Source organism: Esox lucius, chromosome 17 (assembly GCF_011004845.1).
Source record: "Esox lucius isolate fEsoLuc1 chromosome 17, fEsoLuc1.pri, whole genome shotgun sequence".
Classification (NCBI taxonomy): domain Eukaryota; kingdom Metazoa; phylum Chordata; class Actinopteri; order Esociformes; family Esocidae; genus Esox; species Esox lucius.
Genome location: NC_047585.1, coordinates 3,737,904 through 3,764,371, shown reverse-complemented (window position 1 = coordinate 3,764,371; position 26,468 = coordinate 3,737,904). Strand labels below are relative to the sequence as shown.

The window sequence follows — 26,468 nt, the reverse complement described above, 5'->3', positions numbered from 1 at the left end:
GGTGAGTAATAGTGACAAAAGCATCAAATTTTTCAATTTGCATTTCTGTGAAAGGGGCCGTGAGTAAACATTACACTGTAAGTCCAAAGTGTTTGGTAACAAATTACATTAAAAATACAGTTGGATTTGATTTAAAAATGGGTTTCCTGAACAATTTTGACCATTATAGAAGATTTCTCCCTCACCTAATTTGTCTCATCACAGTGTTTTGCTAAAAAAAAATGTCAGCAAAATATGTCACTTCGGAAGGTTGAAATGTATCTCATGTTACTAGAATGGCTCTTCATATGGCCCATACAATCTTTACAAGGTGTGACATCTGTAACTTTTAACACCCAAGCACTCATTCCTTGAGGTTAAAATGGCCCCTGGTTAACACACAACAAAGATATTGGTGTGAGTTTATGTGTGAGTCTGTCAGTGTATGTTTATGTAGAGTTCAGTCACTGGGTGTATGTGTGAGAAAAATGTGTGTGAGTGCTTGTTGGCAAGATGGGGTTGGCGGGAGTGCTGATGTAAACCGGCAGTGGCTGGGGTGAATGAGAAGTGTAATCAGCCTAGTTCACCAGCCATGCCCTGGTTAGGGTCTCCGCTAGATTAGTTCACCGCTCTGAATTGATTGTCTCCATTCCAGACTCAAGGTTGGGATGATTGATATATCCTCTGTGCTTAGCCCATTGATGTGCTTCAAATAATTTCTGTGATGAATCGTCTGATTCCACATGCTATCCTATGGCTATAGCTGCATTAGCTGACACCATTTATCATTGGCGAGTTAAAAGGTGGCTGTTAGAATTTGCCTGGAAAGAGGTTGTCATCATTTTAACCTTCCCATTTGATCACCACTGACACTTGTAAGTTCTCATTTGTGTCAGGGAATTCATTATAGTTTCAAGGGGAGCTACCCTGGCTGCTAGTGTTCTGTGCTAATGTGCTTAGTCATTGGAAGTGAGGCCAAGGGGCAACCCTTGATCATTTTATAAATTTGGTAATCATCAGAGTCAAGTATTTAAACTAAATTAAATATTTCCATTAATGGAATAATATACCAAGTTAATCTGCACTTATTATGATTTTAGAGTGGGGAAATGATAGTGTCCAGAGACAATTTTTGAAATTTTGAAATCGTCTAATGCTAGTCTCTCATGTACGTGTTTTTTTTTTAAAGAAACTCTATGATTTAAACCCCTTGAGTTGTCAGTAGTCTCACAGCACTTTTTGCCCACTGTAGAATGGTTTACTGCCAAATCTTAGTCAAGCTAAAAAAAACATACTGTGCTATAAAACTACTAAAACAGAGGTTAGAGTTTAGTCTACAGAAACATTGTTATATACTTTGGCTAGTATGCAGTCTGATTGTGCTTTGTATTGGTGTATTGAAAATGAAACCAATGTCATGGTTTTGTTGTTTTACCTCAGAGTAGCGGATGTATTGGAAAGCACACAAGCCAGAATGTTGACATTTGTCTGGCTTGGTGTTCAGATATCAAAGCGAAGTCCCAGAGAATATCTACCTGCAGCTGCACATCCTCTCTCACCGATTCCTCCAACTTACTCTCTGGATCCTGCTTTTGATCCATCTCTCTGCTTTTCTTTCCTTGTATTTCAACAGTATTGTATAAAGCAATTGTAGTAGTCCCTCAGAAATTGATTGGTTGTATTAGTGGGTTAATGTAGTATGTGGTTTCTTACAAATAGATATTTTATTTTAATGGTACATCCATGTTTCCTCTCACCCCCTGGTTCTTGCTAATCTCTAATAGGTTCTTTCATGGTGGTGAATGGCTCGGGAAGGGCATCGGGACAGAAGGCCCACCTGCTCCTGCCCACCTTGAAGGAGAATGACACCCATTGCATCGACTTCCACTACTCTCTGTCCAGCCATGATGGCTCCAGTCCTGGAGCTCTCAACGTCTATGTCAAGGTGAACGGTGGTGCCCAGGGAAACCCTGTGTGGAACACTTCAGCCTCAGTGACAGAGGGCTGGGTCAAGGCCGAGCTGGCCATCAGCACCTTCTGGCCCAACTCTTACCAGGTAAGGGAGGAGTTCTGTGTGGGCTACATTGGGCCTGCAGTACTGTGCAAAAGTCTTAGTCACCTGAAAGTCAAACTACATCCATTTATTTGGGTATTAGTTAAAGATACAATATACAATATTTTATTTGGAAAATATATATATGATATTCTTTTACAAACAAAGACTTCCCAAATACATGGCTTTAGTTCAACTTTCAGGTGCCTAAAACTTTTGCACAGTGCTGTAGGCATGCTCAAACCACTATTCAGGACTAGAATGTTGTCAATCTAGTGTTGGAAATTAGTTTTCCTTTGATACATATTGTTTTAGTGTGGTGAGGTTTAACCACTTGGAATTATTCTTCTGATGAAACCCAATCAGTTGATTTACAGTCTTCCAAAAAGTATCCAAAAGAGATCACAAACAGAGAAAAAGTTTGAACTGGAATAGAAATACATTCTCAGTTAATGGAACCATTGCATCAAGGAGGCCTCAGAAAATTTCAATTTGATGAGATTCACTTCTTTAATTTCTCTAATTAAGATATGTCTCACCCTTAAAATATTTATTCTAGTGTTCATTACTATTTACTGGTCATCCTTTTTGAAAAATGGCACGTGTCCCCAAAGGCAATCTATTTCCATAGTTCACTACATTTTACTAGAGCTCTTCGTCAAAAGTAGTGCTCTAAATAGGCAATGAGTGTGTTATTGAAGATGTAGACAAAGTTTTAGAAGTAAAGCCAATTAGGTCTTTAAAGCAATATGGTCATTGTCATCTGCTGTGGCTTTACACACAACCTTAGTCCACTGCAATTTTCATTCAATCTGGCTAAAAGGGTCCCTATAAATGAGTCTATTTGAGTCTATTTTCAACCACTGACATTAGCTGGAATCAGTCCCCAAAAGGATCTCAGAGGGGAAAGCTTAGTCACCCCGGAAACAATTATCTTGGTAAATTATCACTGACAGCAAATTACCATGTTAAATAATCTTTAAGTAAGGGTTAGTAATGGGAACCCACACTCTTTTTGTCTCTCTGTTCCTCTTTTATGCTCTGGCACTGAATAATCTAGTTAAACATTTCCTGTTTTGACATTTAATACCAACCAGAATGAAATGTCAGCATACTATGTGTAATTTATTTTCATTAGAGAATTGGTTAGTGGTTGAATTATTTTGCAAGGGACTTTGCAAGTGTTTAAACCCCTTTCCCCTTTCCATAGTGTGTTACGTTGCATTCTTATTTTAAAATGGATTCAATTGACTATTTTCCTTACCAATCTACACACAACATCCCATAATGGCCGATATTTTTTTTTTATTGTATACATTTTTGGGAAATCTGTAAACCCCTCCCCCCAGAAGTATCCAGATCCCTTTACTCAGTACTTTGTTCAAGCACCTTTGGCAGCGATTACAGCCTCAAGTCTTTTTGGGTACCTGCTTGGCACACCTGTATTTTGGATGTTTTTAGTATTCGTTTGCAGATCCTCTAAAGCTCTGTCAGGATGGATGAGGAAAATGGCTGCACAGACATTTTCAGGTCTCTTCATAGAGATATTTGATTGGGTTCAAGTTCGGGCTCTGACTGGGCCACACAAGTGCATTCACAGACTTGTCCCGAAGCCACTCCTGTGATGTCTTGGCTGTGTGCTTAGGGTCATTATCGTGTTGGAAGGTGAACCTTTGCCCCAGTCTGAGGTCCTGTGTGCTCTAGAACAGGTTTTAAATAGGGATGCAATAATCCGATACTGGCATTTGAGATTTGTCCTATATTGGCCAATAACACAGGATCGGGTATCGGCGACAGCGAGTCTATGTATAAAAACAATGCCCAGATTGTTGTAACAATGTGCGTTAAATACGGCATAAGTTGTTGATGACGGGCAGACTAAAAACATGTGGGCTATGCCTATTGTACTCAACAACTGCAAACTTTGCAAAGCAAGTGTCAAGTGCTGACAATAGAAAAGCTGAAGCTAGGTAGCTAACGGCAGCTAGCTAACACCACCTAAAACATTAACGCCAGCTAGCGAATTTAGGGAAACACTTGCTAAGTTGGTTAATGTTAGCTGACAATAACTGAGAATACATTTCTAATACTGAACTCCATTCAGATTCATAGCAGAACAGCCTCTCATTTTAGTTCCATTATAAATTGCTTAGCCAGTTAGGCTTAAAGTGCCTAAAATTAATATAGCCATTTTGATTTGAGTTGTGATTGGATGAAAACAAACAAACTGTGCCAATTCACATGGAGTTCTATGATTTTAACCAAGTAGTGATGAGAAAACACCTGTATGAACTGTTGAAACATTTTCAGTTTGGGACATCCCTAGTTTTCCCAGCAGTTACTGATTTGTCCAATATGTATCCATTCTACATTGCTATAACATTTCCACATATGCATCACTCTTCCATTGCATGTATTTTAACTTATTTTAATAACATTTGATGTTATTATGGTGTAAGTTCCACAGAAAGTTGTTAATAAAAAGTTGTATGACATACAATTCAGGAATTTAAAAAAATATGGCAATGAAAGCACATAGATTATGGCATTATTGGATCTGTACTCTGTATTGGTCAATACACAAAGTTCAGAGCTATTGGTGCATCCCTAGTTTTCATCAAGGATCTGTCTTTACTTTGCTCATTTCGTCTTTCCCTCTCTCCTGAACAGCCTCCCAGTCCCTGCCGGTGAAACAAATCCCCACAGCATAATGGCGCAACCATCATGTTTTACCATGTGTTTCTTGGTTTCATCAGACCTGAAAATCATGTTTCTCATTGTCTGAATGTCCTTTAGATTACTTTTGGCATACTCCAAGCGGGTTGACATATGCTTTTTACTGAGGGATGGCCCCCATCTGGCCACTCTACCATAAAGGCCAGATTGGCGGAGTGCTGCCGAGATGGTTGTCCTTCTAGAAGGTTATTCCATCTCTACACAGAAACACTGGAGCTCTGTCAAGGTGACCATCGGGTCCTTGGTCACATCCCTGACTGTGACCCCATGCTCAGATTTGCCAGGCGGCCAGCTGTAGAAAGAGTATTGGTGATTCCAAACTTCTTCCATTTAATAATTATTAGCACTGTGGGGACCTTCAAAAGTGAAGGGGTATGAATACTTTCCAAATACTCTGTCTATACATATGGCATTCCCCATCTGCTGTTTTACCTGGCCATGTCAGTATCTCTATCTCTCTCTCTCACACACACCATCTCTCTACCTCACTGTCTTCAAATCTCGATCACAATACTTTTCTCTATACTGTACTGTACGTTCAAGGGTTTGGGGTTACTTAGAAATGTCCTTGTTTTCCATGAAAACATAAATCAAATGAGTTTAAATAGGAAATATAGTTATTGACAAGGTTAGTAATGATTTTTAACTTAATTAATTATTGTGTCTTTCAAATTTTACTTTCGTCACAGAATCCTAAATTTGCAACACTTACAACCTTGCATTTGATGAGGTAATCTGAAGATATTTCACCTAATGCTTCATGAAGCACCTCCCACAAGTTGGATTGGCTTGATGGGCACTTCTTACCTGCCATATGGCCAAGCTTCATCTTTTCTTTTTATTGGCCAGTCTGAGACATGGCTTTTTCTTTGTAACTCTATCTAGAAGTTGCCTCTTCCCTGTTGATGTAGAGACTGGTGTTTTTGGGGTACTATTTAACGAAGCTGCCAGTTGAGGACATGTGAGGCATCTGTTTCTCAAACTATATTTGTTCTCTTGCTCATTTGTGCACCAGGGCCTCCCACTCCTCTTTCTATTCTGGTTAGAGACAGTTTGCGTTATGGGAGTCGTACACAGTGTTGTACGGGATCTTTAGTTTCTTGGCAATTTCTCACAAGGAATAGCCATCATTTCTTTCAACAAGAATAGACTGGAGAGTTTCAGAAGAAAGTTCTTTGTTCCTGGACATTTTGAGCCTGTAATCAAACCCACAATTGTTGATTTTTCAGATACAAAATTTTTCTTAAGAAGGCCAGTTATTGTTTCTTTAACAATTTTTTACACAATTGGCTTTTTTAAAGATCAATTATCCTACACATAAGAAGTCTTCCCACAAGGTTTTGGAGTGTCTCTGTGGGAATTTGTGCCTTTAAGCCAAAAGAGCATTTGTGAGGTCAGGCACTGATGTTGGACCAGAAGGGCTGGCTCGCAATAACCGTTCCAAATCGTCCCAAAGGTTGAGGTCTCTTGAGTTCCTCCACACCAATCTCATTGGCAAAGTGTTTATGGTTTCACAAGACTTTGCCCCCGCTTTGTGCACAGAGGCACAGTCATGCTGGAGCAGGAAAGGGCCTACTACAAACTGTTGCCACACAGTTGGAAGTACCCAATTGTCTAAATTGTCTTTGTATCCTGCAATTAAATACCTAGCCCAAACCCTGAAACACAGCCCCAAAACATTATCCCTCTTCCTCTTCCTCCTTTACAATATGCAATATGCATGCCGGTAGGTAGTGTTCACCTGGCGTCCGTCACACCCAGATTTGTCCATCAGACTGACAAATAATGAAGCTTGATTCATCACTCCAGAGAACACTTTTCCACTACTCCAGAGTCCAGTGGTGGTGTGCTTTACACCACTCCAGCCGACGCTTGGCATTGCGTATTTTGATGTGAGGCTTGTGTGCAGTTGCTCGGGCCTTGGAAAACCATTTCGTAAAGCTCTGGACACACAGTTCTTGTGCCGATGTTGCTTCCAGAGGCTCTTTGGAACTCTTTGGTGAGTGCTGCAAAAGATGATAGGCCATTTGTACCTGCAACACTCTTCAGCCCTCGGCGGGCCTGCTCAGTAAGTTTGCATGGTCTACCACTTTGTGGCTGGGCTGTTGTTTCTCCTAGACGTTTCCTTTTTTGGTCATTTAGTATATATTCCTCATCCTGTCTCACCCTTTCTTTATTTTTCTTTCTCTCTATTCATGCTTCCTAATTCAATTCCTCTATCTTCTTTCCATCTACTTCTCTGCGCAAATTAAATTAAATGTCAATAGATTCCTTTTTCAGTTAATGGAATTCAGTTTGTTTTATACTTGCTCTATAATTGAATTACTTAGTGCCCTACGTGAGACGAAAATACAAATATTAGAATTGTACCAGGAGTATTTGGTCCTTATGTCTTAGCTGCAATTAAGGGTTCACTTAGTCCATTGGCTAAGGCACATATATGCCAGAATGCCCTTTGCAGACAACCCTTGCGCTGGAGGTCTATGATAGCTAGGAGCGGGGGGCCAGTGATGTGCTGGGCGGTTTTCACCACCTGTTGCAGGGCCTTCCGACCATGGAGCATCTGCCAAACCACACTGTGGTGCAGTTAGTCAGAATGCTCTCGAATGTGCATCAGTAAAAGTGCACAAGGATCTTGGGAGACAGACAGACCTTCTTCAGCTTCCTCAAAAAGTACAGGCGCTGCTATGCCTTTTTGACCAGGGTTGAGGTGCTGAGATTCCAGGAGAGGTCCTTGGAGATGTGGACAACCAGTAATTGTACTATAGCTGGTTAGTTAATGTTACCTGGCTAGCGAACATTAACAGTAACAGCAATAGCTATAGCTCACTAACGAGCAATGCAAATGACTTTCTGACATATTTCTGGAAATAAACATAAAATGTATCTGTTGCTAGCTAGCAACGCTTAGACTTACCTGTATACACTGCGTGCATAATTATTACGTAAACCGTATTCCTCAAGATTTATTTTATTGTTGAACAAACACAATGCTCTCAGTCAATCCAAAATATAATTAACCAAAATAACCGCAAACCTGAATGTTTAACAAAGGAAAAGTGAGTTTTGATCTTTCTCAGGAGAATATGTAAGAGTGCAGAATTATTAGGCAACAATTGGTGTGCAGAATTATTAGCCAACTAATTTATTTTTTTAAATCTCCCAACTAACATGTTCATTCTACATTTTTTAAATAATTGTAACAAATAAGTAACACAAAATGACAATTAATAAATACAAAAAAATCCATTCAAAAATACTCAATGACCATTATAACCACCCTTCTTTTCAATAACTGCCATGAGCCTTCCATCCATGGAGTCTGTCAGTTTCTGGATCTGTTCACGACCAACCTTCGCTGAAGCAGCAACCACAGCCTCCCAAATGCTGTTCAAAGTGGTGTATTTTCTTCCCTGACTGTAAATCTCCCGTTTGAGAAGGGCCCACAAATCATGGCCTTCTTGAATGCTGAGCACTTCTTCCTGTACCACTGCTTGAAGAAGGTATCTTCCAGAAACTGGCAGTAGGTTTGGGAGTTGAGTTTCAGTCCATCTTCACCCCGAAAAGGTCCAACTACCTCATTCTTACTGATAGCAGCCCATACCAGTACCCCTCCTCCACCTGGCTGGAGCCTGACTGAAGTGGTGCTGTGTGTCCATTAGTGATCCAGCCACGGCCCATTCATCTGGTCCATCAAGAATCACTCTCATTTCATCTGTCCATAAAACCTTTGAAAATTCTGTCTTTCTTTGCGCAATCTATGCAGTACACTTCAAATCTTATTCTGTGGTGGTTGTGCTTCAGCCTTCTTGGCCATGGCCATGTCTCTGAGCACTTGACACCTTATACTTCTGGACACTCCAGGTAGGTTGCAGTTCTGTAATATGATGGAACTGGAGGATAATGGGTTCCTGGTAGCTTCACATTTAATTATTTGCAGTTAATTTGCGTCTTTTCTTCTCCATGTGTTTTTTGCAGCCCAGCTGACTATTCCCAACAAAACCTTTGCTTGTCTGCTGGTCATACCTAAATAGTTTAGCTATTTCAAGTGTGTTGCATCTGTCTGAAATTATTTTAAAATGTTTGACTTTTCAGTGTCAGTTAAATCTCTTTTTTGGCTCATTTTACCTAAGGTCATGAAGCTGCCTAATAATTATGCACACCTTGATATAAGGTGTTATTCACTGTTGCCACACCCTCCCTCATTACACAAACACATATCACCTGAAAATGATTCAATCCAATGAGCATTCAAGTTTATATGGTTTGGAGTTGACAAATGTACATAGAAATAATGATAAGATCAGAATACTCACTTGCCTAATAATTGTGCACGCAGTGTACATGTAGTAATGTTTTGCGGCAGACTGAATATCCTCTGATCACATACAAAGTCCTTTGTTGTTTGCGTTTAGTGTGTTAACCTTGTGTACAACTGTGTCTTTTCACCACAGTTCACACTCAAGGTGTTCAATACTCCAAGAATCTGTGCATCTTTCATTATTCTATCATGCCATGGTACCTGTAGCAGCCTATAATGTAATAACTACCGTTAATGTAATAACTGCCAATAACGTAATCCATTTTCCATTCTTAACGTAGTAAAAGTCAATAATGTAATAACTTTCCAATAATGTAAAATCATTTCTGAACCAATAACGTACAAACATTTTGTGCATAATGTAATCTGTTCTTACATTATTGGCTTGAAATTAGATTATTGGCTGGGTAAATAAAATATTAATTAAAACTGTAATTATTGGAGTCGATAATGTAATGTACACTTATATATCACCATATACTTATATACTTACTGTTTATCACTGTGTGCTTATGTTCCATTCCATAACACCCTTACTGTTGCTTTCAAATAGCTGCTCAAAAACCTATCCAATCCTGACCCCTGAATCTTAGTCCTAACTCTGAGAAAACACACACAACACACTCTTCTGTTAGTTGCATGCAGTTTTGCAATGTTTTGCTTATTTATTTCAGGATTTATGAGAATTTAAAACTATAAGTTGTAGGTAGCAGAGAGGCCCGATCTGATGGACCAAAGATACAGCAAATTAGTAGACCCAATCCATATTCATTACACACAAATATAGATATTCATATGTTACGAGATGAGATGAAAAGTGAAAATAACTAAATTTAACAAAATAGAGCATCTCTGACACTATAACCCTCAAGCAATTTTACTAAATGTACTAGGTCTAAACCCTGTTTTCTCCTAAATTTGTTTGAAGTGTATTGTAGAACTTGGTATTATATACTCTTTATTAGTATATAATAGCAATGACATAGTATTATGTACTGTTTCATTCACTAAGTGTGAATGACAGTTACATTTCCCATTTACATCTCGATAGGGCCTCTTTGAAACCTCTCTAAATTCTAACCCTATTTCACAAAATGAACTCATAATATAATATAATATTAAAAACTGTATTATTCCAGCTGGATATTGATATATGATTTAGAACATGCTATGACATCACGTGAAGTGTAAATGTCAACTGCATCATTTTTATGTTTTCAGATAATCATGCCTTTACATCCCAATAGGTCCTCTAGAGACCTCCCATAACCCTAATCATTAATAACCCTAAATGCACAAAACAGACAGTGCTTGCAAAACCAACAATAGGTAACATTTCCAACCTGGTAACTTAGCTACTAGACACTTTTATCTATAAGTTATAACAGTATAATTAAAAATGACTGTGGAAACATGAAGTTATTGATCCTTCAAAATGTTCAATTCATCCTTATGGAGTGACCCATGACCGCTGTGTAAAATATGAAAGCTTGGGAGTTGATATTTGTGCTTTGGATATGTCAACTGGGGGCTCCAAAAATCAAGAAGGTCTAATCAAAATTGCCATACAATGTTGACTATTTGTGACTTCAATGAACATGCTCCAATGCAAAAATAACAACAGGTAACATTTTGGGAGTATTAAAATGTGTATCATCATACAAGTATCTATAGGTTATAACAAGGTCAGACAATTCTAATGTGGAATTCATTAGTTATTGATCCTGCAAATGATCCCTCAAGGCGTTCAGTTCATCCTTATTGTTATTTTGTTTAGTGTGGTCATAAATAATCAACATTGTATGGCGATAACCTCATGCTATGTCACAACATGTTCTTAATCATATATTAATATCCATCTGGAATAATACGGTTAAGATATTGTTATAGCACATTGTAAAATAGGGTTAGGGTTTGAATTTAGAGAGGTCTCCAGGAGGCCCTGTTGAGATGTAAATGGAAGCTTATCAGACAACAAATCAAGAAATGTAACTGTCATTCACACTTTTTATAGTATTTAATAGCAAGTTCTACAATAAACTTCAAACCTATTTTAGAGAAAACAGTTTAGACAAAAGTTTAGATAATGTTGTAAAATAGCGTTAGGATTATAGTCTCTAAAATGCCCTATTTATTTTTTCTTGAATTGAATTTTCACTCTATTTCCTACACATATATCTATACCTCTGACAATCAGCACCGTCTACCCTCAAGGCTGTGTCCTATCCCCCTATTCTTCTCCCTGTACACCAACAGCTGCACCTTCAGTCACCACTCTGTCAAGCTCCGGAAGTTTGCAGATGACACCACCCTCATTGGACATATTTCTGATGGAGGCAAGTCTGCCTACAGGTGGGAGAATGACCATCTGGTGTCCAGGTGCAGTCAGAACAACTTGGAGCTCCAAACCCTAAAGACAGTGGAGATCACAGTGGACTTCAGGCGAAACCCAGCTGCTCCCCCCATCACCCTGGGTGGCTCCCCAGTCAACTCTGTAGAGTCCTTTCACTTTCTGGGCACCATCATCAACCAGGACCTCAAATGGTAAATGAACATCACTTCGCTTACATGGAAAGCTCAGCAGAGGATGAACTTCCTGCGGCAGCCTGAAAAAGTGAGTGAGAGTCCATCCTGACTTCAGCCATCACCGTCTTGTACGCTGCAGCCACTTCAGGACGTGGAGGCAAGCAGCAAAGATTGGAGCTGATCCCGGTCACTCTGGAAATGGACTCTTCAGAACTCTCCCCTCTGGTGGAAGGTTGAGGTCTATCAGAACCAAAACCTCTTGCTACAAGAACAGTTTCTTTCCTACAGCAGTAGGCCTCATGAAGCCAAACTGACTATAGCCCACTCCGCACATACAAACACAACCACAAGCAGACAAATCTATGACCCCTCCCCACATACTGTATAAGTACATCTTCAACTGGACAAATCTATAACCCCTCCCCACATACACACACAAACCTAAAATGGACAATTCTTGCAATTTGCATATTTTGTAGTATATTTTTAGTAATTTATTACTGTTTTTATGCTCAGTCCACTATTCTTATTTGATTTTACTTATTTTTTATACATTGCTGCACCACACGGAGCAGAACAAATCCTAGTTTGTTGTGAAGCTTACTTGGCAATAAAACTCTGATTCTGATTCTAATTCATCTTCTGAGTCAGACAGGGTCATAGCTTCATTGTCCTCCAGAAAGTAGTTTCTCACAACTTCCCAGCTCTAAGGCAACACAATCGCAGTTGTTCATTTTTGAACAACCCGGGATTGTAATTCTATTAACCAAGTATCCGTGTTTTGACAGAAGCTGGTGACTTGGCAGACCAATCAGAACTCAATGTTTATGCATGTCAAGCCCCTTCATTATCTCAGCCAATCACAGGAATACTCCTGTATTTTCCGGTTGTTTAACAAAGCTTTTAGTTTAAAATGTTATTAGTATTTACATACTAACTTTTTACAAATGGCTCTCCTGAAAAGTAGTGACATGCGAAATATGCCCTGTTAGCTGAATCGCGTCACATATTATGGTGTGAATGTTATTCAACAAACCTTTTTTGCTTTTCATATTTTATGAAACTCCTTTTAAAAGAGTTGATAGATTGTCAATTAAAGCAACCTAGAAGGTTCATTCATTGAGAATGTTTTTAAAATGGCATTCATTGATGTTAATTGATTGCCTGTTAAATATTGGGCTCAGTATCTCCTTTACAATCTAACTGTGGTTTTAAAGTGGCTGCTAAAACCCCACTGTGCATTTGATTAGACAAGTGAGTCTGGCACAACAGATAAGTGGCCCATTTTACACGAATGAATTTTTCCTTTAATTGCTCTCCCCTGCCACGAGGTATTTGGTATTTGTTTCCAACAAAGCGCTGACAGCATCCGTGTTTCTCTACAAACGTGACACACAAGCGGGCTATGTGTGACATTGGAATTTCTCTCTACTTTTCACACATATTTTCTTTACCAGAAAATTGCTGTTGACACCCTCCAGCAAATCAAAAACCTCTGTTCAAAGCTTCTGTCACTTCCCTTCCTCTGAAGCAGTTGGGGCAGTTGAGAAATCACACCATGTATCACCCTGATTCTCACACTCCAACGTTCTGGTTCTGCCACAACAGAAACAGTAAAAAACAACAACATTGTTTTCACTTGTTGAGTGGCGACAAGCCCCTGTCCTTTGTTGGTAATAAGAATTGCAGCAGAAAACCTTGGATTATGCTTGTCTGCTGCCCGGCAGACATTCATTTCAAAGGCTTCTGCGAATCTCCAAAAAGTAGCGACAAGATTACCGTACTGACGCTTTCACTTTTCCTGTTTTTTCAACCCTGATTGTTGCTTTCACCAGCCAGGTAGGGCTGGCTCCTTGTTAGGGGAAGAGACAGGGACGTCAGGGCAGTGGTTTATCCCTGCAGCTTATTAAAGTAATGATGGCAGGCTCCAACCAGTTTCACCCAGGTAACTCCATTGTCACCTTCCCCGAATACTCTAGCTAAAGAGGAAATTGACTTTTATTTTAAAACTATGAGTTATTTCCAAAACTTAAGGAAAGGCTTAAGCGACTGGGCCACAAACTAACAAGGAATACTGAAATGAGCAAATGAAAATGTCAGAGACTTCCAGAAAGGAGCGGGGACAGGACTGACTACCTGGTAGTCACAAAAGCTTTCTGAACATGGCTCTTCTTGAAGGAAAGGGACAGCATTTGAACTGAATGAGTGACCAGGCACCGAATGAGTGACCAGGCAGTGACGTACCTACTGTCGCAGTAGACAAGACCTCTGGAGAGTTAGTATAAGGCCACGGCCTCCCTCAACTATGTGCCACAAGATTCCCTGTGGTCATCACAGCAGGCCACGGGTCACAGGGCTCGTGACCCCCCTTCACCCAGCACTCCCGTGGGTCGAAAGCTGCTTCTCTCCAGCGGCACCCAGCCAGCAAGGGCAACCAGGCCAAACTGACAAGGAAAGCCGTGGTGGAGGGAAAGGAAGGTCCATTTGACAGATGCTAAGACAGTGGCAGGGGCTGAGGTAGAGGAATTAATGGTGATAGCAACGTCTATAAAATGTCTGGATGTTTAGATGTGAATCCAGACATCCTATGAGAAAGTGTCATTATCCAAGGAGGGAGAATAGGGAAGAAAACTTTCTTTAGAGGTTTGAGAGGTAGTTTGACTCCACTTTGAATCAAGGATCAAACTGGTTCATACAGTTTGAAACAAAGATGGATGTTCACGTACTGTTTTATTTTCAGTCCTGATCATTAGTAAATATCATCTTTGTCAATGAGGCAGTAATGTTAATATGAAGCTTACAAAAGCTACTCAATTTTGATTACTGTTTGATCAATTTCATAAAAACTATATTTTACGTTACCAGGAAACCTCACCTGAACCATTTGCAGCAAAGCCACCACACAAACCCTTGTGTTTATGATTAGAACATCTACCCATCTATATGTGATCTCCTTTCCGACACCAGACAATTTTTTTTTATCATTTGCTGAACAAGCCAAGCTGTTCTGACCTGGCCCAGAGCCACGTATTATGAGTCTGGCCAGATTTTAGAACAGCCGCCATCTTCACGCCTTTTATCTCAACATTTCCGTGATGTAACAATATTAGAGCGCCTCCAACAATTCCCTGTGAAATGATGCGCTGTAAATACAAACTAAGATTTTTTTTTTCGTTAAGCATGCAGGAAATGTGTTTCCTAGTCTATATACTGTGTTCCGTCCACATATTTCATCACTACTTGATTATTACTTGTTTACTTCATTACTTTTCACTGGTCATCTTTCTTGTTATGCAAAGAAATCCTCAACACGGAATCATGCTTTGGAGAAGTCAGTTGAGTTCTCGGAATGTTTAGATGTGTCGGCCAAATTGACTCAGAGTTGGCCTGGTTGCTCATCCACTAACGTAAAAAGAATATATCAGAAACAACACATTATGATTCAGGGTTGGCCCATGACGCCGTGTTCTGTAGGTACTGTAGTTTTATCTCTCTTTGGCCGTACAGCCTTGAAGCCAGGAATGCCTTTCCCCGTCTGGTAGCCTGATCCAGCCCTGTGTGAGCCCCACATGTCGCAGCCACATGGTACATTTGTACAGGCCTCCACTTTCTGCCAGGCCCATATGAGAACAGCAGGACAGTTGGCTGTCTGTCAGCCTGTATTGTTTGTAGAAGAAACTGTCCAATGTTTCCAGATCTCTATTAAATTCTGCCTACTTGCAATACGAGCAAAAATGTTGTCCTTCTATTTTTTTTTTCTGTGTTGATATAGTTCGGGAAAAATAACAGTCATTCCACGAGAGGGCCACTGATTGGCCAGCTTATTCCCTTCAGTAGTATGATGTCATATTCCCTCATTTTTTAACAGACTGGTTGTTAGGGTTTTGGGCCAAAACAGATTGAATTGTATGCTCTTGTAAAAACCTACATTTGTAGAGATTTTCACTGCAGTAATTGTCTTGAAATAGCTACTGTCAGTGTGATGACAAACATGTGTTTTGAGTTGTGTATAATTAGAGATGAGAGGTTGAAGGAATAGTGTGCTGTGGTGAGCACATGGTCTCTAGGTGAGTTTGGCAGGGACAAAAATGCCTATATATTAATGAATAAATGCACACAGATGTAGCTGTACATTTTTCGAAATGGGTCTCTGACTTTCTCCTTCCTCTTTTTTTCTCTCTCGCTCTGTCTTTCTCTAACCCTCTGCGCTAGGTGATATTCGAGGCCTTATCCGTGCAGGGCCACCCAGGGTTCATCGCGGTGGACGAAGTCCGAGTTTTGGCTCACCCGTGCAGTAAGTGACCAGGCATGAGACTACCCCATGGAGCGTCATCTGGTCTACCACTCTTGGCTGGGTATCTGTGTGTTTGTGAGTGGGGAGACTCACAGGTTGGAGGGAGGATGAGACAGATTGCGGAGCACAGAGGAAGGCACAAACTTAGTACCTTCATCATTCAAAGCTGACAGAACCTCTTTGCCTCAGATTTTTTGGTTTTCTCCAAGGCACTCACTGTCCTAGATGTGGTCTTTTTCTCTTTCTTAACTTCATTCACTCTCTTTCCCTCTCCGTCTTTCTGTTCTCAGACTTAAAGCTTTCAATGAATATTATAAAGCACTTATAGTAGCTGCTTGTGCTAAATTCAAATAAGATTATGATGTGAAGGTAAATATAGATGGCTGAGGTAAAAGACAGACTGTCTTCTTCAATGTGTGAAATAAATGTAAAGATAATTTATTCTATTGAAATGATCAATGAATACACTATAAGGCCTACATTTCCAGGCGCGATGAAAATGAGATTAGGAAAAAGTGCTGTTTCAGTGCCCCACGAAGCAGCCTCAGTTCATTTTCTTTTCAGCCAGGCATTAGTGGTCACTGAGCAGGCAAGGGAAGACAATTCTAGGTCAAGAATTATGACCTGGAATCTTAAAGATTCACTGCATAAGAAAGAAAAGACGTGTTTTGCCTGCTCACTGATGTTGTCTTTACAAATGGCACATACAGCGCCTGAAAAAATTAAGAGACCACTGCACCTTTTTCTTTCCTTTAGAGTTAGGCAAAGAAGCATTCAATTTGCAGTGGTCTATTCATTTTAACCCTTCTGTTCCTCACTCAAAACCTTCCTTTTCAACATTTTTGAAAAGGAAAGAAAAATATATATATATGCAGTATATACAGTGAGGGGATATTTTTTTGAACCCCTGCTGATTTTGTACATTTGACCACTGACTCTCCACCATGTATAACTACCGTTCAAATGTTGGGACTCACTTAGAAATGTCCTTGTTTTGGAAAGAAAAGCAAAAAAATTGTGTTTGCGAATCCTAGTTTATTATTTTAATAGGCTAATTGATCATTAGAAAACCCTTCAAACAGCCATTGCCTGCAAAGGATAAAACAATTACTTTTTGTTCATGATTGTGTCCGTTTTTCCAATTACATTTGAGCCCCTGAAATAAGGGGACTCTGAATGCAATTCCTATACCTTTCATACAATGTTTTTGTTCAACCCCTTGAATTAAAGCTGAAAGTCTGCACTTCAATTGCATCTCAGTTGTTTCATTTCAAATCCATTGTGGTGGCGTACAGAGCCAAACGTATTAAAATTGTGTCAGTGTCCAAGTATTTCTGGACCTAACTGTATATACATATTAAGAGACCGCTGCACCTTTTTTTTCCTTTCCAAAAAAGTCGAAAAGGAAGGTTTTCAGTGAGGAACAGAAGGGTTAAAATTAATAGACCACTGCAAATTGAACACTTCTGTTCCTCACTCAAAACCTTCCCTTTCAACTTTTTTGGAAAGGAAAGAATAAGGTGCAGTGGTCTCTTCATTTTTCCGGAGCTGTATGATTGTATGTGTGTATAATAATTGTTTTAATGTGTGCGTTTCCATTCTTTATTCCACATGTATGTTACTTTCCCATTACCGCAATGCATATCTCACGTGGATCTGAGTTGTTATTAACAGCTGAAGAGATATGTTGTGTGTTTGTGTAAATAGTGTGTTCTGTGTGAAACGAGGCAATGACACAGGTTCCTGCCCATTTCCAGGGAAAGCACCTCACTTCCTGCGGCTGCAGAATGTGGAGGTGAACGTGGGCCAGAACGCCACCTTCCAGTGTACCGCCGGGGGGAAGTGGTCCCAACACGACCAACTATGGCTACAGGTGAGTCCCTCCATTTCAGTCCCCACTAGACCTGTCTTGTCCCGCTCACCCCACCCATGCAATCCTTACCCCTGTAACAAATCTTCATATCATGTCTGTGGATGTATATATGCAATTCAATCCAACTTTAGAGGCTACCAGGGCATTTGAGTTGATCTCTTTTGCAGTGCTTTGACCCCTCTCTTATGAAAGGTAGTTCCTTGCTGTGCTTGCACACATAATGTAATGGTATGAACTCTGGGGATATCCATTCAATCTGGGCCCTGGTAGAAAGGGTTGTTTGGATATGGATGAGTGCCTGTATCAGCGACTGCCCTTGCATGTTTGCATTTTACAGTAATGGCATTTGTGATAGAAACTGATACCCAAGGCAAAGGAAAGGCTATGGAACATTCTATAGTAAATTACTTTTTGGAGGTTGTTGTAGTTGAGTTAAGACTGTAAGGGGAAAAGTGTGGTGAAATGGAAAGTCACAGGAATGTGGGCATATCTGAATAAGTGACAGGTTATATAACAAACATTAACGACACTGCAGGTTTCATTCATCATCAGGTTTGAATTGCAGTTTGTCATTTTCACCATACCATTTGTTTCAGGGTTCTAAACTCATAGGAATATCACTGAATGGGCAGTTGTCCTTGTCATGTAATATTATCAAAGTGGTGAAAATACAGAGAAGTTTTACTTTGGTGAGTAGAAACATTCTGACAAAAAGGTCAATTGTGGCAGTTATTCAGGCTCTGGGAGTATGGATCAATGAGCCATAACTACACATTCAGAGCGAGCAATAATATAATTCATGTACAGTATGCAGAAACTCCCTTCCATCACGTTTGGTCTTAAAACATTAAGATTGTATGGAAAGCTTTATAGAATAACTTATAAATTGTTGTTATTATCACTATTATTATTATGTCAATATTATTATTATGTCCAAACAGCAATATGACTTTTAAAAGACTGATAAAACAATGGCATGTTCTAAAGGTACAGTGAGGACTGTGAAGAAGTAAACACACACATAGAATCTAAAACAAACATACATTATAATAAAATGTATCTGTGTACATGTTTTTTTAATTTTTTTTAAATGCATTGTTGTATTTGATATTCCTGGGTCTGTTCTGGTCAATCATTGTTTGGTTATTCATTATTTGTTAGCCACTGCTTAAGCAAGAGCTATTTGGTAACCAAACAAACGTATAAACCGGGTGTTTGGAATCCGGACTTCTATGAAAGCTGTGGTATGAGACCATATACCACACGTATCACACGACATCACATCATTACTTTTTATCGCTCTAATTGCGTTGGTTACAATTTTAAAAAGAAATGAAGGGTTTGTGATATTGCCAAAATACTACGGCTAAACACTGAGTCCAGGCACTCTGTGATGTGTTGTGCCTAAGAACAGCTCTTTGCCATGTAAAACTGGCCATATACCACATCACCTTCTGCCTTATTGCTTATATGTACCATGCTAAACTATGGCGTGTACATGCCTACTGTTCTCTAAGGGAATGTCTGTATCTGCAGCAGTGGAACGGCAAAGACACAGCCCTCATGGTGACACGGGTAGTGAACCACCGGCGTTTCTCGGCCACCGTCAGCGTTGGCGACACATCGCAGAGGAGCACCAGCCGCTACCGCTGCGTCATCCGCTCCGATGGAGGCTCCGGGGTCTCCAACTACGCCGACCTCATCGTCAAAGGTACGACTAACCTGCTTATGGCTAACCCGTTAACAGCTATCTTACTAGTGACCAAAAGCTAGAGGCTAGCGCGCTAGCCACTAGAACAAACAAATTAAAGCTAGAAGCTACTGAGCAGACAACGTAAGGCTAACACTGGGGTCCACTAATGGCTGTCTATTAGGAGTCAAGTCAGAACCCAGATGGGTTCCTCCACAGCCATTATCTGGGCATAAAAGCCTTCATTATTACAGCCACCATCCCCAGCAGCAGTGTGCGTTCTGTCTCCTACTTCTCCCATATACTTACGCACACTAACTTTGCCTTGAACAAAAAACACAGCAAACGTGGACACTCTTTACTGGAAAGTGAGAATTTGGAAGGGTCCTGTAAATAATCTGCAATAGCCTATTTTAAATCATACTTACTTTTTGTTTGAGCTTTTTCCCGGTTTACTGTGTATTCCTGTAATTTTTCATCTCAGAAGCAAAGGTTTTATTGGTTTTGGAATGACGTCTTGGTATAAGGGGTAAACAAGCCCCGAATCTATCTCTCTTCTCCCCTCCTGTCGCCCCACCTGTTGAGATTTTGTCAGCCCTGTGTGGTTTTCCTAAACCAAACAAACCGTTAATGCTGTTATTTTCCCACTAATCTTGGGCTTTGATTCCAGCTCACTGCCCATATGGGTGGGGAAAGGGGGCAAGCTGGCCCTGCCTAGACAAAGCTAGCACTTTACCGATGCACCTGAAAACCAGAGGACACCTTTTCTTTAGGCCCACAGCTAAGGACATTATTGTAAATCAGGCAGTGATTCGTGTACCTTGGTTAGGAAAATCAAATAATGGGCTTTTAGCTATCATGTCAACTGGTCTCATCTGTTGGCATTTCACAAGGTTTTTGCGAGTTGAATAGATGATAGTTCTGGACAATGACCTAGACAAGTGTTCCTCAAATCACCATTCTGGAGGTATCAGTGGTCAGAATGGTTCTTTCTAAACACTGTTTTTGTTAAACAGAGGAATGACATTTAGGTATAATAAGCACGTTGTGATTTAAATATCAAGTGATTTACAACTTCATTCACAAAAAGGAGTGCAAATGGGTTCTTTCAGTGGTATTTACTATAAAAATGTATTAGTTACTTGCACTGTTTCTGTGTCCAGTTTCAGTATTAATCAGTATTAACATTGCCAAAGCTTATTGCTAACATTTTGAACCGGCCTTCTAAGATGAAAATACAGGATTCAACTTTGCAAAATCTTGAGGATCAAACTTTGCAAAATATTCACTGGTCACTGAGGTAGAAACCACCATTCATTACCAAAACACAATCTAGTAACGATAAAACCAGCATTTCTTCTTTTTGGAAGAAAGAGCACTTTATATTTGACTAATGTTGTTATCTCACAGATGATTGTTAAAGCGCCATTTGGAAAGGATTTTCAATCCCACAAATGAGATCTGAGTCATGTTGATCATGTCAAAGGGGTTTGATTAAAACATCCCATCAAAAGGGATTAAGATCAAAAGTGTTGGGACCCCCTATGGGGTGTAATGCTAAATGTGTCAGACAGCTACAAGTTGTCAGTATTACCCATCCGGGGCTGTGTGGGGTCAGGCAAGAAATAGAGCATGTATGGGAGGAATATCGGATATGTGATGACGGGCGGAATACCAAGTTCCTTTCTGGTTGCAGTAAACAGTATCTGTTATTGACTGAAACCTGCCGTGCATGAAGGAAGATTAATTCACTCAAAAGTCTCTGCCGTCTGTCGTAAGACTAAAGGTAGATGGTGGAAGTCAAACTGGGCTTGATTCGGGTCTGGTTAGAGAGATAGCAGGGGGATGTTATTGTTGGGTGGTGTTGGCGGTTTTTGATTGGATTTTGAGCTGAGAACAGGAGCCTAAAGCACCATCTGTCTCCCCCCAGCGTGAACTCCTCTTGGGCACTCCTGTGTGTGAGTGTGTGTGTGTGCATGTGTATATGTGCATACCGGGGAGTGGATGTCTCTGTGCTGTATTTGCTGGCAGCTCAGGTGTTCAAAGACACTGGCATCTGCCAGGGGAATCCTGGAATGCCAACACTGTGCTGATGTTCAATGTGCGTGCCGTGTCCAGAGAGCCATGGATGGAGGTACTGCTGTGCCATGTGCTGAAGCGCTTAGTGTGCTAAGTGAAATGTGGATGAATACGGTGCAGCCAGCTGATGTGACAGGAAATCTGGACCTGTTATCATATTGCAAAGCTTTATTAGCTTGCTGGATTACTTTGAGTGTCCAGATTTGAAAGATGACATTACAATGATTGCTATGTTCTAGTACATTTTGAAATAAACTGTTTATATTTATATTTACTGGATGGCTGATGACATTTTGTGCTAGGTTGGTGGAAGCGCATGCTTCCTGTGTTCGTTGTGACCTAGGCTACCCCTTTTCTCTCTCACTCCTCCTGCAGCAATAGTTTTACAGAGTAGATACGTTGATTATACAGAGTTATAGCGAACACAATAAAGTGCCCAGATATTTTTGTAAGTACTTTGTATAGCATGTAAAATGTGTTTATTGACACGCTACAGTGCTCAATTCCCCATTGATATGTCTTGGGGTGGATTGGTCTCTTTGGACTGAGGAATAGCAAGGAATTGCAGGTATTGGAAGAGATTAGAACTGTGCAGATTATAAATGGGACCCTCGCTGTTACTGTCCTGAGCCATTAATAACATCTGCAGACAGAACAGTGGGCCAAGTCACGGAGGAAGGCTGAGATGGGGAGTAAAGATGGAGGGGTGAAGACAGAGGAATGGAGAGGTGGAGACGGAGGTAAAAGATCAATATGGAGGGAAGAATGGATTGGTCCAGGGATGGATAGATGGAGGTAGGTTGTCCTGGCATGCACAGAGAGTAGGACATGCTCAAACATGGGGCTCTTGCTTTCTCAAATTTTGTTTTTCTCACTACATATCTTCATATCGCTCTCCTTCCCTCATTCTCCCTCATTTTCTGTCTGTTTCTCCTTTGTACCTTCATTTCCTTCAGCTCTTTCATTTCCTCCTGTCTCTCCTTGTTTTTCCGTCTCTCCTTCGTTTTCTTTTGTATAACTTGCTGCCTAACTTCATTTCCTGCCTGTCTCCTTCATTTCCTGCATGTCTCTCCTTCATTTCCTCCCTGTCTCTCTTTCATTTCCTCCCTCTCTCCCCTTAATTTCCTGCCTCTCTCCCCTTCATTTCCTGCCTGTCTTTCCCTTGTTTTCTGGCTCTTTCCCTTGTTTTCTCCCTCTTTCTCATGTTTTCTCTTGTCTCTCCTTTATTTCCTGACAGTCTTTCCTTTGTTTCTTGCTGTCCTTGGTTTTTTCCTGTCTCTCCTATGTTTCCTTGATTCCTCCTGTTACTCTCTTGATTCCTGTTCTCCCTTTCATGACTCTTCCTCGTCGTCCTTCCCGTCTTCCACTTTGACACCCCCATGACGAAGTTCACACCTCATAAATGGTATTGCACACTGAAGAAGATACACGATGACAGATGTTTGTCCTTTACTTATCCTTACGTTCACAAGTGCCACCCTCCCCCTTAACCCGCCTCTGCATAAGTCCACTCCTTTATGCACGTTTACCTCGAGCTGTCACGATAAGGCGGACATTTTCCAATTAGTTTTGTTTCGGCTTGATCAACTCTGGAAAGTCCATGAGTTGCTGTGTTGTGAAAAGGAAGAGTTGACCCGCGACCGACCAGCCAATCCACTGCCACCCTGTCACCAACATGCCCTTCAAAAAGTTTATAATGATCCCGAGTCATCTGTCATGCTCTCCTGGCTTTCTCATTTGTATGGCATTGTAAAACATATGCATTGGCAGGACTCGCCCCAGGGCCCAGGGATGGCAGCCATCGCCTGTAGAGGGGTTGGAGTTTTTTCGAAGGCCCTGTCCCTAACAGCTTTTAGTCAAGCCGTAGTGTGTGTGAGATCAGGGCTTGGTGTGTGTTTGTGTGCCAGTGTGTGCGTGCATGCCTGTCTGCATGTGTGAGTGTGTGCGTGTGTGCAGCATAACAGTGTATCTTGGGTAACTAAGACCGCCCTGCTTCTGTGCACCCTGGGGTTAGTGAACTTCTTTGAGGAGTTTGTCCAAAGAGACGATTGAGTTGCACTTCATAATAACTTCACGTAATAAAGTATATATAATGGATTAGTTACATTTCCAGACATTTTGGATGAAAGTGCCTGCTAAATGCCATGTTATTATTATCTAAGGCATAATCTGGACATTCTGCGTCTACCAGAGTGGTGTTTTAAACCTTCTGCTATGGGTTGGTTTTGTGTTAGTGTGCAGTTCACACCTGCATGATCTATGAGAATAATTATTGTCCTAAGTAAGCCTTAAAGTCACCTTGCTTTTTTTCTGGAAGTTGTGCATGTTCAGGGAATCGATATGTTGCTTATGGACTGCAAGCTTGTCCAATGCTGGTCAGCCCCCTAGTAACTTGAGTTTCAGCCATTAAATTTGCCATTTGAGGGAGTGAGAGAGAATTTAAGGTTATGCAGCACAGATACGAGATGGCATGGATACGAGGTGGCACGCATACGAGGTGGCACGCATACGAGATGGCACGGATACAAGGTGGCACGGATACGAGGTGGCACGGATACAAGGTGACAAAGATGCGAGGTTAAACTGATTCGAGGTGTCACCGATTTGAGTGATCACGCATACGAAGTGTCACCGATACCAGGTAACACGGATACGAGATGGCACGGATATGAGGTGGCATGGATATGAGATGGCACGGATATGAGGTGGCATGGATACGAGATGGCACGGTTACGAGGTGGCACGGATACGAGGTGGCACGGATACGAGGTGGCACGGATACGAGGTGGCACGGATATGAGGTGGCACGGATACGAGTTGACAAAGATGCGAGGTAACACCGTTATAAGGTAACACCGGTACAAGGTGACACCAATACGAGGATACAAGGTGGCACGGATATAAGGTAGAACAGATATGAGGTGGTACCGATACAAGGTTGAACCAATACGAGGTGGCACCGATACAAGGTAACACCGATACGAGATGGCATATATACGAGGTAGAATGGGTACGAGGTGGCACAGATGCAAGGTAACACTGATGGTGGAACAAAATACCATAAACACTTTTGGTAACACTTAATTTAAAGGGGTGTGCATAAGAGTGTCATGACATTGTCATGATACTGTCATAGCCATGACTTGACACATGTACGAATCATTATGAACATTTATGAATGTTGTCATTAGGTGTCATTCGGTTGATTATGTCATTTTTTATGCAAGGTTGTTATTGTTTGGGATTTCTTTGAGTCAACACAATCTGCCAATGTCTTTGTTATGACAACTTGACATTAACTAAGACAAAATATCCAGTCAATGTCTTTGTTATGACAACTTGACATTAACCACGACAACATTAGATTAGATTAAACATTATTGTAATTGAACAAGTACAGTACAATGAAATTGAAGGGGTAGGGTAGCATGTGCAACTGAAATGCAGGGATAGCAGCATTGAGGTTCCCAGGGTAGACGTACCTGTAACAACTGAACATTTCAGATTATGCAAGGCAGTGTCAGAGTCCAGTAGTACAAAGGGTGGATATGGTTAGTGATGGGTCACAGAATTCAGCAGGGTTACAGCATATGGAAAGAAATTGTTCCTGAGCCTTCTGGTGCTGGAACGAAGTGACCTGTACCCCCTGCTTGATGGAAGGAGGGCAGTTTGTGGCATGGATGTGAAGGGTCCTTGATGATGCCACACACCTTGCACAGACACCGCTTGTGCTGGAGGTCTACGATGGCTGGGAGCTGGGTACCAGTGATGTACTATTCGGTTTCCACCACCTGTTGCAGGGCCTTCAAGTTGGCTACGGAGAAAACGCCAAACCATGCTGTGGTACAGTTAGTCAGAAACATTACCTGCCATAAACTTGTCATAGAGGGCTTGATCATCAAACTTGAAGAAACCATTTAGCTTTATGTGTTAGCATTAAATACAACTGTCATATGTGGTTGGTTTTGACATTGGTTGTCATGAGACCATTAGAATTGTGTCATGAATATGTTTCTTGACCTCAAGTAAAGTGGCATAATTTGGACTTGTCATAAAGTTGTCATGACATGTTGTAACACTGTCAAATGCATTCATAAGTGTCATAAAATATAAGTACAGTGGTACAATTTGAACTAAAGATGTCATTAAGTTGGTCAAATACTGTCAAAAAGATGTAATGAAGTCCATCAAATGCTTTTAAATATCTTAACAAAAGCAATACATTTCATCTATTATTTTTGCACAACAAATGTTTCCCAAAAAATAAACAATCCTACTTTGGAAACACTTTCCGATAAGGGTACATGAACAACCATTATCAAATTCTGTAATTACCTTGAACGAACATTGATGAACAAGACATGAACAAGACATGAACAAACGGTTAACAATGATAACCCTTACTTTAGTAATGGTTTACAAATGCATTAACAAACCGACTGTAGTGTCATTTGTTCTTGTTGACACAGGACATAAACTCATGTTGTTTTTTGCAAGAACACAGTAAGTACTGTCATTTGTTAAAGTTGATACAGGACATCCATTTATGTACAGTACCTAGTTCTTTGCATGAACAATAGCCTAAGTAATATAAACTATTCATAAAACTTTATTGAAAACTTGAAAACTTTATTTATAAAGTAGGCTAGATAGTGATAGTTTAACAAATTACCTTCATGTTAACACAAATAGAACATGGCTGAGCAATTTAGCAAAGTGCTGCCCGGAACTGACAAACACTTGTCTGGAGCTAGCATACAGCTAACTGGAACCAGCTAATAACCAACCGAAGCAAGCTAGGAACAAGGAACTAGGAACTAGCTAATCGCTAACCCTTACAGTGCAATGATTGTTCCTGAACAATACATTTACAAAATTCAATTATGTCACACCTATTTGAAGACGCGAGTAGCCAGT

At 40.6% G+C, this 26,468-nt stretch overlaps 1 protein-coding gene across 14 annotated transcripts in view; it reads left to right on the top strand.

Annotated features, from left to right (window-relative positions):
• ptprt (protein tyrosine phosphatase receptor type T) overlaps positions 1–26,468 on the top strand; it is a 287,950-nt gene that overhangs the window by 74,385 nt on the left and 187,097 nt on the right. For 13 of the 14 annotated variants that reach the window (XM_034287365.1, XM_034287364.1, XM_020055893.2 and 10 more), the window contains exons 3-6: positions 1,764–2,035; positions 15,828–15,909; positions 17,667–17,782; positions 19,319–19,493. In XM_034287365.1, the coding sequence (XP_034143256.1) occupies positions 1,764–2,035; positions 15,828–15,909; positions 17,667–17,782; positions 19,319–19,493 (645 nt within the window). The remainder of the gene's footprint in view (positions 1–1,763; positions 2,036–15,827; positions 15,910–17,666; positions 17,783–19,318; positions 19,494–26,468) is intronic. The other variant, XM_020055888.2, reaches the window with a different exon arrangement.